The sequence below is a fragment of the Wyeomyia smithii genome, chromosome 3 (genome assembly GCF_029784165.1).
Source record: "Wyeomyia smithii strain HCP4-BCI-WySm-NY-G18 chromosome 3, ASM2978416v1, whole genome shotgun sequence".
NCBI classification, from domain to species: domain Eukaryota; kingdom Metazoa; phylum Arthropoda; class Insecta; order Diptera; family Culicidae; genus Wyeomyia; species Wyeomyia smithii.
This window is the reverse complement of record NC_073696.1, coordinates 155297573-155317753: the sequence shown is the minus strand read 5'-3', so window position 1 is coordinate 155317753 and position 20181 is coordinate 155297573. Positions and strand designations below refer to the sequence as shown.

The 20181-nt window shown below is 39.2% G+C and overlaps 1 protein-coding gene across 1 annotated transcript in view; it reads left to right on the top strand.

The window, feature by feature from the left end:
• LOC129728720 (basement membrane-specific heparan sulfate proteoglycan core protein-like) overlaps window positions 1-20181 on the top strand; it is a 392889-nt gene that overhangs the window by 309403 nt on the left and 63305 nt on the right. Inside the window, exon 8 of the mRNA XM_055687175.1 lies at window positions 18552-19616. Within this exon, the coding sequence (XP_055543150.1) occupies window positions 18552-19616 (1065 nt within the window). The remainder of the gene's footprint in view (window positions 1-18551; window positions 19617-20181) is intronic.

The window sequence follows — 20181 nt, the reverse complement described above, 5'->3', positions numbered from 1 at the left end:
ATATGATACGGGTTAAAACCGTTGCGTGTGTGAGAGCACCATCGGTGTTTATTCGCTGGATACAAAAATCAAATGCGAATTGTGGAATAATTCGTCTAAAGAACATAAGAAAATGGTAAACCTGAATTGAAAGGCGTGGCCTATTACGTAGCACCCTTCGGCTATAAAAGAGTGTTTCTGGGAAAACTAGCTACATTCATTAGTCGGAAGGTGAACTGGATGGACCGTCCTTCAAATTCAACAAATCACTTGCCCTGTGGTTGGTCACCACGTCTAAGGCCTCTGCCAGGCTGACTTTCGTACGATAGCGGCGGTATTAGCGGTTGATGCATTTGCCAACACTTACTCCAGTAAAGCCGTGTCTAATTTTCAATGTGAAAACACCTTTCTATTGTGTTGGCCGTGCGCATTAGGCCTCTGCCAGGCTAAACGCGAAAAGCGGCGCGAACCGATTCGTTTGAGGTGTCGCTTGATGAATTTAGGCTGACGACCTAGATACTTGATATTACCACCCGAGTAGTTAGAGGCATAGTTCTGCTTTGATCATGATCATTTTCTTACCGGAACATATTCCAGTCATATCTCCGGAACGATTTCGGTTATCCGCTTCGGCAACAAAAAGAACCAAAATTTGTTTCGTCCGGATGATGGTGAGCCTAAATTGGTTGAAATCAATCAAGAAACCGCTCGTTTTTTTGGCAAACATAGCTTTAAAAGGAAATATAAAACTATTATAGTCCTACGTCAACTATGCGGTCGTGTCTTGGATACCACCCTTCTACTATTTTTGATTCCTTGCTCTTCAAATAAAGCTTCTTCTTCAATTCTCCGCTCCTCTTCGACAAGCTTTAACTGTTCCATTACCATTGCCGCCCGGACACTGGATGTTACGCTTTCCGACGTGGCAGCTTTGTTTTTCCCCTCCTAGAGCTGGTCTTTGAACGTGTCCTATTCTCCTTGGATATCTTTTGCTTCGAGCTTCCGCAGGGTCCGGTCGCTCACACGACAGGAAGTTATGCGGGGAATTTTTCTCAGCCATACAAATTTCTCAAAGAAATGTTGGGTTAGGATCACCAACTCTAATTGAGCAACACGTTTCTTGACTGTATGTGAGCTTAGATCTGCAATTAAATTTTTATTCTCAGTTAAATCTAATAGATTTTAATTAAATGACTCACAAATTTGGTGTACTTTGCAGGCAATGGTACGGCCTGATATGATGGTTCTACGCGTTATCTGTGAAAATTATTCTCCCTACTAATTTTAGGGTTAGAATTACTATTTAGTTAACTTTATCGATATATCTGTACTTACTTTAGGTTTAATTTTAGATTTAGGCAATGCACGGTTGGAATTGAATTTGTATGAGGTTTTATTTGAAATGAAAACTGTTAATTTAAAAAAAAATATTTTGATTTATAGCAAGATTAATACAACACGTTTTAATTCAATCATCGCTGCTCATTGTTTGCTCGTTTGCTCTCGCTCATGACGTTTCTCGGTTTTGTCACCATACCACTGACAGCTGAAGCTGCGCTGCAGAGTGCAGCGTTGCTAACGATGAGGGGTTTCGTCGTTACACACCTGGTGACCCGATGGCATATAGACCGATATGTCTGCTCGATACGGCGGGTAAGGTGCTCGAGAAGGTTATTCTCAATAGACTGATTAGGTACACCGAAAATGCAAACGGTCTGTCGAGTAACCTGTTCGGCTTCCGAAATAGCAAGTCTACGGTGGATGCTATTCTGTCCGACGCCAAAACAGCAGAGGCAGCACTCCAGCGTAAAATATGGGGCATTTGCTATTGCGCAATCGTCACGTTGGACGTGAAAAATGCGTTCAATAGTATTAGCTAGGATTCCATAGCGCACTAGCTTCGGAAACTAGGTATTACTGTGTCTTTGTACACGATTCTGGAAAATTGTTTCCAGAATCGTGTGCTAGTTTACAACACAGACGAGGGTCAAAAATGTGTCCCAATTACCGTAGGGGTTCCACAAGGTGCCATCCTGGGTACGATACTGTGGAATGTCATGTACGACGAAGCGCTGAAACTAAAGCTTTCCCAAGGGGTTGTGATCGTTGGATTTGCGGACGACATCACACTTGAGGTCTACGGCGAGTCGATCGAGGAGGTTGAGTTGTCAGCTTCATACTCTATAGGGGTCGTCGAGGACTGGTTGTGCTTCAAAAAACTGGAGCTGGCGCATCATGAGACCGAGATTTTTTGTTAATAACCGGAAGTCGAAGCAACAGGCGTTGATCAGCGTCGGTAAATTCACCATCGCCTCTAAGTGCTCCCTGAAGCTGCTGGAGGTGATCGACGACGACAAGCTCGCCTTATAGAGTCATATCGAATATGCCTGTAAGAGAGCTTCAATGGCTATTGCAACATTATCTCGCATGATGTCCAATAGTTCAGTACTGTATGGCAGCAAGCGAAAACTTCTAGCTAGCGTGACTTCGTCCATACTGATATACGGCGGGTCAGTGTGGTCCGAAACACTAGGTACTAGTAAACACCGGAGTAAGTTGGACCTACAGGCTACAGGCTTATGTGCCTGAGGGTTGCGAGCGCGTGTCGAACTGTGTCATACGACGCAATCTGCGTCCTGTCCAGCATGAATTAAGTTTGACCGTCAACCAGTTCGGACGTGTTTTTAAGTCGCTCCCGGAGTGTATAAGTCAGTTTATACTTATTTTGTTTGCGCAAATTTTTTTTCTAATCGGTAGTGTTTTGTTTTGTTTTATGCCAAACATGAGCGAACGTTGCGAAGTTTGTGTCGACTCTACCACCGAAGAGCTGTGGTCGTGCGTTGGGTGCAGTCGTAAATTTCACCCCTCCTGTGTGGGGTTACCGTCTAACCATGGCTCAAATCGCGTCACAAGAGCTGCTGACAAAAGAACTGTTGACCCAACATCAAACAAAAGAACTGCCGACCCAACATCGTACCTGCTACCATGCTGCAGCCCATGCCAAACTTCAGTAACGATGACGTTTGAGTTGAAAGAGCTGACTGAACAGCAAAAGCGGCTGATGGATCAGATTGATTCACACACACAGGTGGTGCATAAATTCAAACTCCAATATCTGAACCAGCCGAACCAACCGTATACTGCAACGGAAGATATTGATAATCTAGAAACGCTGTTCAATAATCTTAAGCATGAGTTAGCCACATCAACAAAAACCATTGGATATCTGGTGCAATTTCTTCACTAAGAAATCATTTAACGTCGTCGGTTGACCTTACTACGATTGAATTGCGAAAAGAAATAAAAAACGAAATAAGTCAGCTTGGCAAACAAAGCCCTCATGACGATCCAAATATCAAGCTCAATATTTTGGACGAGCTGAAATCATTATCTACCAAATTTGACACAATACAGAAAAAGCTCCGCTCTCCACCTCGCCAGTTTCACAGAATGATTGTGATCATTCGGGATGGCGTTTGATTGTATCAACAAAGCGTTGGAAAGCAGACTGGCGATCCTTTGACGAAAAGATGAAGCGTCGTGAAGAACAGGATAGAATACGATTCTAGGAGCATCAATTTACCGAACAGAAATCACGTCTATAGCAACAATAACAACAACAACAACATCAAGTATCATAGAGGACAGAACAACAATTTCAACATCAATAGTAACCGTAGATATACCAACCCCAACTGTCACGTCAACAACAGTTTTTTTTTTTAATAATAACAATAGCTCCAACTAAAACATGGTCAACAGACAACAGAATAACGTCACCAACTCCTACAATGATCAACAACACACCAACTCTAATCGTTTCCATGCTAATTAACTGTTACCACCTGACAGAGTGCTTCTTGTAGCAGCGAAAGACCGATTCTCCATACCTCAAGCTAACTTCATTCCAACGATTCAATTTCAAAGAGGCGAAACTCTTAACCCATTCCCGGCGAACGACGCGTTTCCACCTCCTCAACCCCAGATGATCAGCGAACATGCACATCTTTCTACTTCACAATGCATTGCGTGCTCATCTAGGCACTCGTGTCTTCAACGCAATTGGCTCACCCATCAAAGGACCGTTGCTGGCGATAATTTTGTTCAACCTAGAAATGTAGGAAATGACGCGACCTGCTCTGCTCTGGTAAGCACTTCTGTTGATAATGACTCTCATTCTTTAGCTTCTACACTCGAACACTCCACCACTACCGAGATCTCTGTATATTGTCCAATTTTAACCGCATGCGATGCGCTCACAAAATTAACGAAATTCAAAAAATGTACTATATTTATCACTGTCTATTTCCCTCCAAATAATGCACCTAAAGTAATTTTTAAAAAGTTTTTTCATGATGTTAAAAATATTGCATCTAAGCTGTTACTTGAAGTAAAACTCCACATATACGGTGATTTCAATCAACACAACATTAATTTTATTCCGGAAATCTATAACCATAGTATTTAACTTCCAGTTATTGGTGAAAATAAAACGCTGCAACTTCTTTTTGATAAAACCTCTAGTCTTGGCCCTAATCAAATAAATCATGTGAAAAATGGACAAAATTGTTATCTAGATCTGTTAATGTCCAACATTAGTGAAGACTTTTGTGTGACGAATCCATTACAACCATTATAGAAAAACGAAGTTTATCATTCAGCAATAGAGTTTCTTTATTTGTGCATGTGAATAAAAGACCTAATGAATATGAATTCGAAGATGTTTTTGACTATCAGTCAGAAAACTATGATGAATTGAAACATAAACTAAATAGTATCAACTGGCAAGATGTATTGTGTGAAGATGGAAACGTCAATTCGGCTATAGGAAATTTTCATAAGATATTATCTGATTTATTCATTAACGAAATATCATTGAAAACAAGAAGACGTCATGGCAATTCCAAATACCCAGTCTGGTACAATAGACAAATTAAAAACTTAAAAAATCGCAAACAAAAAGCACATAAAAAGTACAAAACTCATAAAAATCGTGATACTTTAACAACTTATATAGCTTATATATATTGTAACTTAACATTTGCGGCGAATTAAACGATGCCATTAGTAACGCGTTTGAAGAGTTCACACTAAAAACTGAGCTTGAAATCAAATCTTGCCCAAAAAAATTTTTCAAATATGTTAGATCAAAGTTAACATTTGAAAATTTTCCTTCAAAAATGCAACTGCATGACAAAGTTGAAGAGACCCCGGCAGACATTTTCGATCTAATTGTTGAATTTTTTCCAACAAAATTATACAACTTTCTCAGAATCTGATCGTGACTATACATTCTTCACCAGCTTTCCTGAGTTTTTCAACTATTTCAATATTGAACATGGAGGCGCGAAATTGAAGATACTTTAAAGGCTTTGGATGCGTCTAAAGGTCCAGACGGAATTCCGCCAGCATTTCTAAAACATTTAGCTAAAGAGCTAACTTCCCCACTGATCTTGATTTTCAATATGTCGCTGGAATCCGGTTGCTTCCCGAAATTCTGGAAAAACTCATATCTAGTGCCTGTGTTCAAATCTGGTAAAAAATCCGAGATTAGCAACTATCGAGGCAAAGCCATTCTTTCTTGTATACCTAAGCTTTTCAAAGCAATAATAAACGAAAAGTTATTCCACCAAATAAAGTAAGAATTACTCCAACTCAACAGGTTTTTTCAAAGGGCGCTCAACAACAACTAACTTACTCGAGTTTACTAACTTCACTTTGAACGCAATGGATGAAGGAAATTATGTTGAAACCTTATATACTGACTTAATAACTTTTTTTTAAGGTGGGGATTTGTTAGAAGCTTAAGTATTTATGATAAATATTAGTAAATAATGAGTATGTGTGTCCAATCACAAATGCTGACTTCTCAACTCTGTTAGAAATTTGTAATTTTAATTGTTAGGATTTGTTTGCTTTCGCAATTAGGACTTATCATTCGTAGGGATTTAAACCTACTTGTCAGAAAAGGGGAAGTAAACTTACAACTAACTTAATTGCTAACTTATTGGCTATAAAGAGAGCTTATCGTAGCAATTGAGGATTTATTTTATTTGACATAGCTTCTAATAGTTCAACACCAGTAAGTCTATGTAATTCGAGTGTACCAAACCAAGGAGGACGCTTCAAAATCATTTTCAGAATTTTATTCTGAATCCTTTGGAGCGTTTTCTTCCTTGTTGAACAGCAACTTGACCAGATCGGTACAGCATAAAACATTGCTGGTCTAAAAATTTGTTTGTAAATCAAAAGTTTGTTCTTTAAATAAAGTTTAGAATTCCTGTTAATGAGAGGATATAAACATCTCGTATATTTGATGCACTTGGCTTGTATACTCTCAATGTGCTCTTTGAAAATAAGTTTTTCATCGTAAATTAGTCCCAAGTACTTAACCTTGTCAGACCAACTTAAAATAACCCCATTCATCTTGACAACGTGATTATTGTTTGGCTTTAGGGAAGAAGCCCTAGGCTTATGCGGAAAAATTATCATTTGAGTTCTAGAAGCATTGGGAGAGATTTTCCACTTTTGCAAGTAGGAAGAAAAAATATCTAAACTTTCCTGCAATCGACTGCATATGTCACGAAGACTTTTTCCTTTTACGGAAATGCTTGTGTCATCGCAGAACAATGACTTTGTGCATCCTGGAGGCAAATCAGGAAGATCTGAAGTGAATATGTTGTACAGGACTGGACCCAAGACTGAACCTTGAGGTACACCTGCTCTGACAGGAAATCTATCAGATTTTGAATTCTGATAGACAACCTGCAGAGTTCGATCAGTAAGATAATTTTTTAAAATTTTGATTAGGAAAATTGGAAAATTAAAAGTTTGCAATTTCGCAATCAAACCTTTATGCCAAACACTGTCGAATGCTTTTTCTATGTCTAAAAGAGCAGCTCCAGTGGAATAACCTTCAGATTTGTTAGCTCGTATCATATTAGTAACTCTGAGCAATTGATGAGTTGTGGAATGCCCACTGTTCATTTGCAAAAATTGAATTTTCGTTGATGTGTGACATCATTCTGTTAAGAATAATTCTCTCAAACAGTTTACCTATTGAAGAAAGCAAACTGATTGGTCGATAACTTGAAACTTCAGCTGGATTCTAATCCGGTTTTAAAATTGGAGTTATTTTTGCATTTTTCCATAATTTGGGAAAATATGCAATTTTGAAGCAGCAATTGAAAATTTTCACTAAAAATTCCATTATGCTCTCAGGGAGATGTTTGATTAGTATATTGAAGATTCCATCGTCACCAGGTGCTTTCATATTTTTGAAATTATTAATAATTGATTTAATCTCATTCAAGTTAGTTTCAATTATTTCTGCAGGTAAAAAATTCTGGGAAGAAGTTAAATCAAATTGACGTGTGACTTCATTTTCAATTGGCCTCACAAAATTCAAATTTGAGTTATGAACACTCTCAAACTGCTGAGCAAGTCTTTGAGCCTTTTGTTCATTGGATACAAGAAAACGTTCACCATCTTTTAAAACTGGAATAGGCTTTGAAGGTTTCTTAAGAATCTTCGACAGCTTCCAAAAAGGTTTTGAATATGGTTTCAATTTTTCTACTTTAGTCTCAAAGTCTTGATTTCTCAGAAGAGTAAATCTATGTTTAATCTCTTTCTGTAAATCTTTATAAATAGTTTTAAAAACAGGGTCACGAGAACGTTGATATTGACGTCTGCGGACATTTTTCAAACGAATTAGAAGTTGAAGATTCTCGTCAATTATTGGTGAATCAAATTTCACTTGAGCCTTTGGAACAGAATAATTCCTGGCATCAACAATTGCACATTTTAATGCTTCTAAAGCGGAATCAATATTCACTTCGTTTTGCAAATCAAGCTCATTATTGAAATTTCTCTCAATATGAGTTTTGTATCTTTCCTAATTAGCCTTGTTATAATTAAAAACAGAGCTCATAGGGTTTAAAACTGATTCGTGTGATAAAGAAAAAGTTATTGGAAGATGGTCAGAATCAAAGTCAGCATGTGTGATCAAATCACTACATACATGACTTTGATCTGTTAGCACCAAATCAATTGTTGATGGATTTCTTACAGAAGAAAAGCATGTGGGACTATTCGGAGACAAAACAGAATAGTATCCTGAAGAACAATCATTGAATAAAATTTTGCCATTGGAATTACTTTGAGAATTATTCCATGATCGATGTTTAGCGTTAAAATCGCCGATTATAAAAAATTTCGAACGATTTCTGGTGAGTTTTTGTAAATCACCTTTAAAATAATTTTTGTGCTCGCGTGTGCATTGAAATGGTAAATATGCTGTGGCAATAAATAGAATCCCAAGTTCAGTTTGAACTTCAATTCCCAAAGTTCCAATAACTTTCGTCTCAAGATGGGGAAGAGCACGATGTTTGATTCGGCGATGAATAACAATTGCAACTCCACCGCCGGAACCCTGAATCCTATCATATCTATGAACCACGTAATTGGGATCATATTTTAATTTAATGTTAGGTTTCAAAAGTGTTTCAGTAATAATTGCAATATGCACATTATTTACTGTTAAAAAATTAAAAAGCTCATTCTCATTGGCCTTCAATGAGCGAGCATTCCAATTTAAAATTTTGATCGGTTTATTTAAAATCATTGCTGAATTTTAAATTAGAAACAATTTTGATTGTAGAATTTGTACCTATTTGAATGGCTTCAAACATTGATTTTGCCTGCAACATGGCGTTCATGAGATCGAACATTGCCTGTTGCAGAAAAGAAAGTTTACCTGTCGTAATAGGCCCCAGGCAGTTGACATTAGAAAAACCTAAATTAATCCACCTAGCGGTCAGACCCAGCCTTTCTCATTCAAACTTTTATTTGTAAAATAGATTAACATGAACGCTTCAATCTATACATATAAAAATGCAGTCCGGTCTGTCTGTCTGATCCATATAGGCTCGAAAACTACCGAACCGATCGACGTGAAAATTTGTATGTGGGGGTTTTTAGTGCCGATAAAGGTTCCTATGATAGTTTGAGACCCCTCCATCTTTTGGAAGGGAGGGGTCCCATACAAATGCAACATAAATTTCTGCACAACTCAAGAACAAATGCAAATGAAACCGAATTTGGCATGTGGATATTTTAAGGAGTAACAAATATGTCCATAATAATTGGACGCTCCTCCCTTTTCTGGAAGGGAGGGGTTCCATACAAATGAAACATAAATTTCTGCACATCTCGAGAACTAATCAACTAAATGGAACCAAATTTGGCAGGTAAATGTTTTAAGTGGTAGGAAATATGTCCATAATGTTTTGACACTCCTTCTTCTTTTGGAAGGGAGGGGTTCCATACAAATGAAACATTAATTTTTGCACATCTCGAGAACTATTCAACTAAATGGAATTAAAATTGGCATGTAAATGTTTTAAGGGGTAACAAATATATCCATAATGGCTCGATATCCCTCTCTCTTCCATAAGGGAAGGGTCTCATACAAATAAAACACAAATTTCGCACAGCTCAAGAACCAATCAAAAAAATACGCCCAAATTTGGTACTTGAATGTTTTAAGAGGTAACACATATGTCCGTGATGGTTCGACGCCCCTCATTCTTCTGTAAGCACATGTTTTTGCACAAATTTCTGCACATATCGCGAACTAATCAACTAAATGGAACTATATTTGGCTGGTGAATGTTTTAGTGGTAACAAATATGTTCCATAATAAACCTCAGGCAACATTTTGGATTGTAAGATGGAAACTTCCGATTTCTGGAAAACAGCCAAAAATGGCAGATTTCCACCCAATATAATAATATCCGGATCAAGAATGATAGACAGGACCTAAAATCGACCACAGATACCATTTTGAATTCTAAGATGGCGACTTTCGATTTCTGAAAAACAGCTAAATGACCAAGTACCACCCATTATGAGTGTTTCTCTAACCAGTATGACGTTCAAAATCCAGAAATTGTCTCCAAATGCCATTATGAAATCCAAAATTGCGACTTCCGGTTTCAGAAAAACAGCGGCAAACGACCAAATACCACCCAATATGGGTATTTCCAGAATCGCAATGATGCTTCCGGTTTCTGGAAAGCAGCCTGAAATTGACGATTCCTATTAAATATGAGTAACTCCGGAACCAGAAAGAAGCACAGAAGCTGAAAATTGATCACAGATATAATCTTGTATTTTAAGATGGTGACTTCCGGTGTCTGGCAAACAGCCGGAAATGACCAAATACCATTCAATATGAATGTTTTCGGAATCAGAATTACGCCCAGATGACAGAAAGTGACCAAATACCACCCAATATGAGTATCTCCGGAGCCAGAATGTTGAAAGAAGCTAACAATTGACCTCAGACACCATTATAAATTGTAGGATGGCAACTTCTGGTTTCTGGAAAACAGCCAAAAATGGCCGGTTTCCGTCTAACATGAGTATCTCCGGATCTAGAATGATACACAGCAGCTGAAATCGATCACAGACCCCATTTTGGATTCTAGGTTCCTGGGAAACAGCCGAAAATGATCGAATAACACCCAAAATGGGGTGTTTCTTCAACCAGAATGACGCTCAGAGGCCAGAAATTATCTTAAATACCATTTTGAAATTCAAGATGGCGATTTACGGTTTGTGAAATACAGCCTAAAATAATCGAGTACCATATGATATGAGTATCTCTGGAACCAGAATGATGCAATGAGCTAATAATTACCCTCAGGCACCGTTTTGAATGGCTTAATAGCAATTTCTAGGAAACAGTCGAAAATGACCGAATAATACTCAAAATGGGTATTTCCGTAATCGAGATGATGCATAGAAACCAAACATTGACCCTGGACACCATTTTGTATTTAAAGACGGCCAATTTAAGTTTCTGGAAAACAACCAAAATAACAAAATACCTCCCAACATGGGTATTTCCGGTGTCAGATTGATACCAGTAAACCTGCTGAAAATGATCGAATACCACCCAATATGAATATATTCAGAATTAAGGCGATGTACAGAAGCCAGTCGAGGATGTTGTCATTTTGATAAAACCAATCATTTCAAACGATTTGTTATTTGACTTTGATCATATCCTATGGCCGATTCGTCGTGCATTTGCAGACTTTAAACACATCGCAAGGAATCAATAAATTTGGAACGTTCAAATAGTACGATGCCACATTTAATTCATGTTGAGGCCACATATATCGATCAAAGCAGGTATAGTTTTCAATAGTTCTTGAATTTCTTTTTTTTCCATTACTTTTGAGCCACATATCAAATTGTTATGAAGTTTGTTATTTGTAAATTTGAGAAATGACTCGTTCGTATGACACTAGTTATGTTCGAATAAGTCATGTAATCTTTGAGATAATAGACTTTCGTTGTTTTATTACCAATTATTATTAACAATTTAATACATAACGGTTGCTTAAGTTCGATAAAAATCAAATGAAATGTGAACGTATGGGGCAGCCAAACTTTGAAACCACGTGTTCAATCATAATTCATCAGTTAACCCTTAACTAGGCCGCTCATCTGATAATAATATTGATCAAATCGGTGGTGTAGTTTCTGAGACAATGAAGTCTCGTGATTTTCACATTTCGGTACATTACAGACGAAGTTTCAGTTCGATTACAGTAAAATTCAATAGGGTGTTATGAGGCAGCTATACTTATAATTGACACTAATTTTGTGGAAATCGGGTCAGTCATCTCTGAGAAAAGTGAGTGAGTCCAAGTAGTCTTCGGAATATGTCCCTTTTTATAGCTGGATTTCACATTTTTAACATAACAGGCAAAGTAATAGTCCGATTGCAAAAAAAAATCAATAGGGTCTTATGGGGCAACTAGACCTTCCATTTGACACTGATTTTAGGAAAATCGGTCTAGCCATCTCTGAGAAACATGAGTGAGATTAAACAGTCTTCAGAACACGTTTCTTTTCATAACTTTTGATTCACTGGTTCAATTTTTATAAAATTTGAAAGTTAGGGGTTTTCAGGTAGCCCGTTTATTTGAAACCAATTTTGTTAAAATCGGTTGAGTAGTTTTCGAGATAATGATGTTTCATTATTTTTACATTTTGATACATAACCTCTAAACTAAAAATCCGATTACAATAAAATTCAATAGAATCTTATGGGACAACAAGACCTTTCATTTGCAATTAATTTCATGAAAATCGGTTCAGCCATCTCTGAGAAAAAAGAGTGAGAATAAAAATCTGCACATACACACACACACATACAGAAAATGCTCAGCTCGTCGAGCTGAGTCGAGTGATATATGCCATTCGGCCCTTTGGAGCACTTTTATACTCTCGGGTTTGCAAGTGATTGCTATACCTTTCTAGGAGAAAGGCAAAAATATTTTCGGTAGCAATATTAGCTGGAGTAATAGGTGTACAATTATTTTCTATTGTTTTTCTTACCCATATTAGCGGTCATTTTCGAACTACCAACATTTGGCGGTAGAATGTTCGAACTACCTGTAACCAGTGATGGAAACGAAACGAATATGATGCAATCGTCGATTATTCATCACTTGTGCACTTCATGAAGTTTACAGGCCGGGACTAAACTTGAATCCTCTCAACCCATAATGAAATGATGATATGGTGCATAGGTTTCTGGGAGAAAACGAACACATGACTAGACTACATCAGCTCTGAGAAGCGATTCGATCGTTGCGTTTGTCTCTCCATAGGCCGGTAGTTAATGGGAAGAAAGGATAGTAGCAGAGGTTGGGTGCGGAATGTGTGGGGGGAGGGACTACTTCGGCAGCGGTTGAGTTTAAGCGAGAGTAGGAGGGCATACACTGTCATTTTATTTCTTTTTCTGATAAAAAATCATATTCATGAGTCAAATGAATAAGGATATAACAAGTTCTGATCCCTCTGTGAAACAGAGACGAATAACTTCATATACCGAGTTGTGCACATTGAGAACCACGTGTTGTGGTGTACACTAATGAATAGAAATATATCGTAAAGAGGAAAGCAAAAAGAGTGCACCAGCACCGATACTTTGTTTTTCGCATACTGACGACGATTTCAACGCATCTTAGGCTTGTTTTATGTCTATTCATTAATCGCTAGAGGTGATATTTTTCCTTCGCTGCCTGTAACCTGTGCATATGTTAAACGAGTATGCAGAGGGGTAGAAGAAGTGGGCGTTATTGGTACGCTTGGAGAATTTTGTTTTGAAGTTTTTTTTGATTGGGAAATTGATATTTGTTTACCTTGCCTTGCCTTAACAATTGCTAAACGGACTTGGCATTGGTAAATATTTGACATATGATTGCCGTTACAATTCGCACAGCGAAAATTTTTACTCTCTTTCACAGGACATGTGTCCTTTTTGTGAGAAGAGTCTCCACAAATGAGGCATTTTTGGTCCATGTTACAGAACTTTGAACCATGGCCATAACGTTGGCAAATACGGCATTGGGTGATATGCTTTTCACCTCCGCCAAACTTCCTATAAACTTCCCACTTTACACGCACGTTATATAAAGCATGTGCTTTTTCAAAAAAATTTTAAGTTATTAACCTCACTGCGGTTAAAATGAATTAAATAATTAACAAGGGAAATTCCAGTGCGTTGACTGTTTTCGCCTCGTGATTTTTGTTTCATCAGAATTACTTGGGGCTATGCCAAGTAACTCTGTTAAAGTAAGTTTGATCTCATCAACGGTTTGATCGTTGGTGAGACCTTTCAATACGACCTTGAACGGCTTGGCGCTCTTCGTATCATATGTGAAAAATTTATACATCTTTTCAGTTAAATACTGAATATGACGATTACGACCCTTTATAGAGTCGGCTAATAAGCGGCATTCACCTCTACGACCAATTTGATACGTAACTTTAACGTCAGAAACAAACGTTGAAAGTTCCTTTTTGAAAATAATAAATTCAGAAGAAATATTTACCACAATAGGTGGAACTTTCTCCTTTTTTAAATATTTTATATTTTGTATAGTTTCATTATTTGTAACTTCCATTTCACCAGCTTCTTGCTCAGGCAAAATATCAAAAGGATTGTCACTACAGACACTCGAAGTGTCAGAAAGAGATGCCTCTCTTTTCCTCCCCACAGCGATGCGTGGTTTCTTTTTTCGTCCCGCCATTTCAGGTGATACGAAAAAAGTTAAATCAAATGTTAAATTCAAAAGTAGGTAGTCTTGAGAAAGACTGATGGGAAATAACTTTCAGGTAGTCTTTAAAAGACACACTGACAAAACACAAACTTTGAAGCTATAGGCAATCAAAGACCAGTCCACAAGCAACCGAAAACACGTCTGACCTGTAGGACAGTTCAAGACGCACTGTACTGACTTCAGTAAAGCATTGATATACCCCTGTTTCTCTCCAAGTTACGCAAAATTGGAATTCATCCACAATTACTCAAATGGATTATTTGGAAATGACATTTCTTTCATTCTAAAACATGTAAAAACTCTTATTTATGCCGCCGACATAAAACTTTTCATTGAAATTAAAGATGATGATGATGTATACATTTTTCGTAACGAGATAAAATATTTTTATATTTGGTGTAAAAAAGCCTTTTTCAGCGTAAAAAAATGTATTTCGATGGCTTTTAGCAAAAAAAAAACATACCAAGCATTATTATTTCCTTAGAAGATCAGGTAGTAGGGAAATGTAAACGAGTTACGGACTAAGGAGTCATACTCGACTCAAAGTTAACATTCACTGATCACTACAATACAGTTATCAATAAGGCTAGTAACATAATCAGTTTTATGAAACGTTTCTGCTATAATTTTCAAGATGCATACACAATAAAAACACTTTATAATTCCTATGTCAGGTCACTTTTAGAATACTGTAGCATTGTATGGTCTCCGTTTTCTGCATTACATGTAGACAGAATAGAATCAGTGCAAAAACAATTCCTGTTACATGCACTTCGTAATCTACGATGGATGTCATTTCCCCTACCATCATATGACGAACACTGCAGACTAATCGACATCCAATCATTAAAAGCCCGTCGTGAATTCGCAATGATATCATTTGTATCTCAGCGTGTCGATTAACCCGAAATATTACCAAAACTCAATTTTTATGTGCCTTCTAGAAATTTACGAGCTCGGACTTTGTTTTCTTTAAATCGTCAACAAAACAATTATGCTTAATACGGGCCCATTAATCAAATGATGTTAGGGTACAACCAACACTGTGAAGCAATTGGCTTTTCTATGTCGAGAAAAACAATATTTCAATTCAACGCGCAATTTAAATTGATGAAAATAATTATTGTGATAGTCCGAATAAAGTAAAGAAACCATTATTCAATTATGTATAAACTCTTTTTTTTTAACTAGTACAAGGAACATATAGCATGTAAGTTAGTTACAAACATATGTAGTCTACTTTTGTTTGACGAATTAAATAAATAAATAAATAACTTCTTCGTTTCGCACAAGCTGCATCCTCCGTTTCGTACAAAGGCATGCTCTGCGGAGGTCTGTCATCGCGTCAGTCCACCAGGAAACCGGTGGCCTCACATTCCTAGGTTGGCGAGTCCTAGGCATGGTGGCGTCACACGCCCGCGTTAGCGTGGCAACTAGTCGGTCAGCAGTCGAATGGAGCCAACTGTCCCTCTCGCGCTCTCTTCTCATTGCCTCTTCGAATACCTCGGCATCAAAATGCGATGCCTTCCTCCCGTAGACGTTCGGAGTCGCTTGCCGCCTCTCGTAGACAATAGTCTACGCTATAGACCGGCTGATGGTCACTATTAGATTAGCAATCGTTTACCCTCCAGTTCTAGATCAGTGCTGGGCTGGAGGACGTTACGTCGATGATCCACTCCGTACAATTTCTGCAGTATGTACTTTTGTTTCCAACGTTGGCCACATCTAGGTTGAGCTTAAATAAAAGATTTGGTAGGCCAGGGTGGCGGAGCATAGCTACTGCAGTAAAACACTCCGTTCACCTTGGACACTACGTACCCTTCTTCTGAGGTGGAAACAACCTCCTGAACCGGGAGCTTGCTCTTCTACATAAGGCCGCCATACTGGACTTATCCGCAACCCAGTTACCGTAACTGGAGAAATGTGGTAGCGGTTCGATATGATGGTATGGTCCGACAACGACTCAGTGGCTGCTTGGTGCAGCAGTTGCTAAGCCGCAAAGCAATGGTTCACGTTCAATTTATCACCCTTACGCCCGTGGTTTCGCATCCGCCTTAAGGGGTGAGCACCTAGGGCTTTCCACAAAGTGTTTGGCGTCCCATTTCTCGGAACATACCATACATTCGCGAGACTCCTCCCAGTCGTTTGCTTCATGGCCTGCACCTCCACATCACCTGCACAACTGGCTCCTATCGGGCCCCTTGCAGGTCCAGAATTTGTGTCCTTCCTCAAAACACCGGTTGCTGTAGTATGCTCAGGAGGCATACCGACCAGCCGACCTTCAATTTGCTTTCTTTTAGGGCCTGTTTAGCGTCCGCCGATGCTAGTCGGCTACAAGGGTCCTCGCCAGACCTTTGCGGTGGCGGATCGGCTCCTTAGCCACCTCCACCCCGCACTTCACTTTGAGTGCCTGTGCAATGTCGCACCCCACGGTGATTTCATCCAGGTTTTTAAGCTGGAGAGTCACCTCTGAGGTGAGTGCCCATACTTGCACCTCCTTCCCTAGGACCTTCTCGGTTACCGTTTTGAAAATAGCCCCCTTGATCCTGGCGTCCTTCTGGATTTCAAGTATCATCTTACCAGTGTGAGATCGGCGGATACTCGGCACATCCGCCTCCAGATCCTTGAGCTGGGTTTCACCCCTCATCTTTTTCAAGACTTCCTAGTACTTGGGCCCATTTGTCTTGAGTATGATGGCATCTCCCTACTTCGTGCCTTCTTTACCTTCTTTGGACCACGGTAACCCAAAGGATTTCCGTAGGCGGCTGACTTTTCGGCGAATTTTGAGCCCGTTGGTGTGCTCTCGGGCTTAGCAAACAAAAACTGTTTCTTAATGTTCTCGGGGGCTTCCCCCGGGGACTTCCTTGCTCTTTTTGTGGCCGACTCGGAGGCGCAGGCCACTGCAAACGTGCAGATGTCCGTTTGGACCGACTTTGTCGCCCTCTCGGTCACCTTCGTTGCTCTCTCCTCTGCAGCCACTGCCTATGCCTTGAGTTCGGCATGCTCCTTTTTCGCATCATCAACTGAGGACCGAAACATATAGAGAGCCTGCTTAATGTTGCCGTCTTCGCAGGCGTCCTTCACTGTATCTGACTCCACCTATCTCGGCGAAGACTTCTGGATGCCTCCTCGTGCAAATGGGTTTTCCTACCCATCTGCGCCAATTTGTTTATTCTCAGGAAAAAATTTTTTGTGACCCCCTTCCAGCCGCTATTCTTGTCTATACTGGAGTGGTCGCCTATCTGGTCTTATGGTAATGTATGTTGAAGCAGTGAGGCCATGGTTAGGAGCAGCTGCCAGAGCGCCTTATGAGCAACTATGACACCCTAACCGGCGCAAGTCAAGAAAGGACAGGCTGAATAAATCATTCACGCCACTAGTGAGGTAGCCGGCGGCTGGCGACGGGGGAATTTCTCCGACTGCTAGATGTCTTTTGTTGTCACAGCACCAGTAACAAGGTCACAAGCATCACCCATACTGTCTGCACACAAAGCAAAATTTACTTCTAGCTAGTGGGTAACCAGCGCCCGACGGCGCGGGGATTTTTCTCTGGCTATTAGACAGCTATGACCTAGTCAGACCGGTACCGAAAAACTTGAGCGATACGCGTAGCGTACATACAAAGCGGTAGTGTTTTTTTCTATCGGGAAAAATAATCACGTGCTGCTTTTTCACTCGGCTATAGCAGAGAAGCGAATGGAAATTAAAAAGTTGTACCACACATTATTCCAATACGCAGAATCGCAAATACTACACTTATACTATAATTATCACTCAACAGTTTTTTTCGACAGGAAATTAAAGAATAGGCTTGTGAAAACTAATGCAATAGGTCTTATGCATCCTATTAGCAAACAAAACGTGTTATTAACGTGAATCTCTTTTAGTCCATTTACAAAAATAACTTCAGTCGTTTCCAAATGTTAATGCAAATAAATTTTCAAAAAAAAAGTGTAAAATTGCTTAGGGTAGCTGAGCTTACACATCCAAAATGTTTCAATGAATTTCAAGAGGCAGTGGAGTTGAAGCGAAACCCTCCTTTTTCTCATTTTCTTCATCAACCTTATAATCGTCTCAAGCAAATTACATGCAGCACATCACACGCTATAAGTCGATAAAATTTCCGGTGGTTCAGATAAGGAAGTTTTTCAGTCTGGAGAGAAGTTTCTGTGTGAAGAAGTCAGAGAATAAACTCATGCGTAAGGCCTTTGACACGAATGGCCTGATTCTAGTAGGATTCGAACCCATGACCACCTGCTTGCCAAAGCGGACTCTGTAACCTCGCTACGAAGTATCGTTCTTCAAGATCCATTTTAGAGATAGCATAACATGAGGAAAAACTAAAAAAATCGTTTTCGGCCATATCATTGCATAATTATTATTTGTTACTTCATGCTTTTAATGACTACGTTTCTTTGTCTATTTCAGGGTAACAAGATAAAGCTTCATCATTACCGAACAAATAGTTCTATATCACAAGTTGGTCCCAATTCAAATACTGTACCGATATTAGAAACCTACTGGCAAAATTATGAAGATGGAAATAAAGTGCTTCGTCCATACCTTCTAATGGCCCTAGCAAATGTGAGCGACATTTTTATTAAAGCAACGTACAATACTGTTTCTAACGAGGCTGTTTTGTCGCACGTCAGTCTAGATGTTGCCTCGGAATATGGTGACGAATCTGGAACTCGTGCATGGTATGTGGAGCAATGTCACTGCATTCATGGGCATATAGGATTATCGTGTGAAGATTGTGCGCCTGGTTATTACAAAGGAGATGGAGGATTATACCTTGGTCTTTGTGAAAAATGTGAATGCAATGCGCATTCTGATGAATGTGATTCGGTAACCGGAGCTTGTCTCAATTGTCGTCACAATACTTATGGTTCTAGTTGTGAATACTGTCGGCCACCTTATATCGGTAATGCTACAGGAGGAACTCCATATGATTGTTCTTTAAACGAGCCGGACGTTGCATTTGATTGTCGACATTGTGACCCACGCGGATCGTTAAACCGATGCGAAGATCGATGTGAGTGTAAGCAATTGGTAGTAGGTTACCATTGCGACCGCTGCAGAGAAGGATCGTTTGATTTGAATATCCAAAATGAAGATGGATGTAGAGAGTGCTTCTGCTCGGGTGTAACTAAAACGTGCAGTGAATCCCGATATTACCAAGAGGATATTCCAGTATTAATAACTGGAGACGACGATGGATTCTCGCTAGCAAACCGCGATGGGTACATCCTTGCAATAGATGGGTTTGAAATTGCCCCTGAAAAAAACGAAATAAGTTTTAGTTTTAAAGATCGCACCACATACTACTGGAGCCTTCCCAGAAGGTTACTTGGTAACCAAATCCTGTCATATGGTGCAAATTTGACATTATCTCAGAGTACAGTTGGAACTGAACCATATCCTGATCATGATGTTATATTGATTGGAAATGGTCTCAAATTAGTCTGGCAGCGATCACATTATGAGAATGAGGTGAGTCACAAAGGTTATACTGAATAGAACATATTTGTAGTCTAGAAGATTTGTCTACAAAAAAAAACAATATACTATATATGTTTATACTAGCTGTCCCGGCAAACTTCGTCCCGCCCATTTTTTGTGTTTATGTAGTTAAACCCTCCCAGCTGGACTCGAGGTACGATGCTGGCCTAATAAGCCAGTCGTCGTAGGTTCGAGTCTCGTCTCGGGGGAGACTGTTAGTGTCAGTAGGATCGTAGCGCTAGCCCCGCAGTTGTCCTGTACACTTGACAGTTGGCTGTGAAGTCTGTGTATAATAAACAGAAGGTCAAGTTCCGAATCGGAATGTAGCACCAAGGCTTTGCTTTGCTTTGCTTTGCTTTGTAGTTAAATTACTTTAAACATTCCAAATTCATTGATTTCTTGCGGTGTGTTTATAGCCTCCGAATGTACGACGAACAAAGTCATTAGACAAATCGGTTGAAATTATTGATTTTATCGGAATGACAACATCCCCGACTTTTGGCTTCTGTACATCACCTTTATTCTGAATATATTCATATTGAGTAGTATTCGGTCA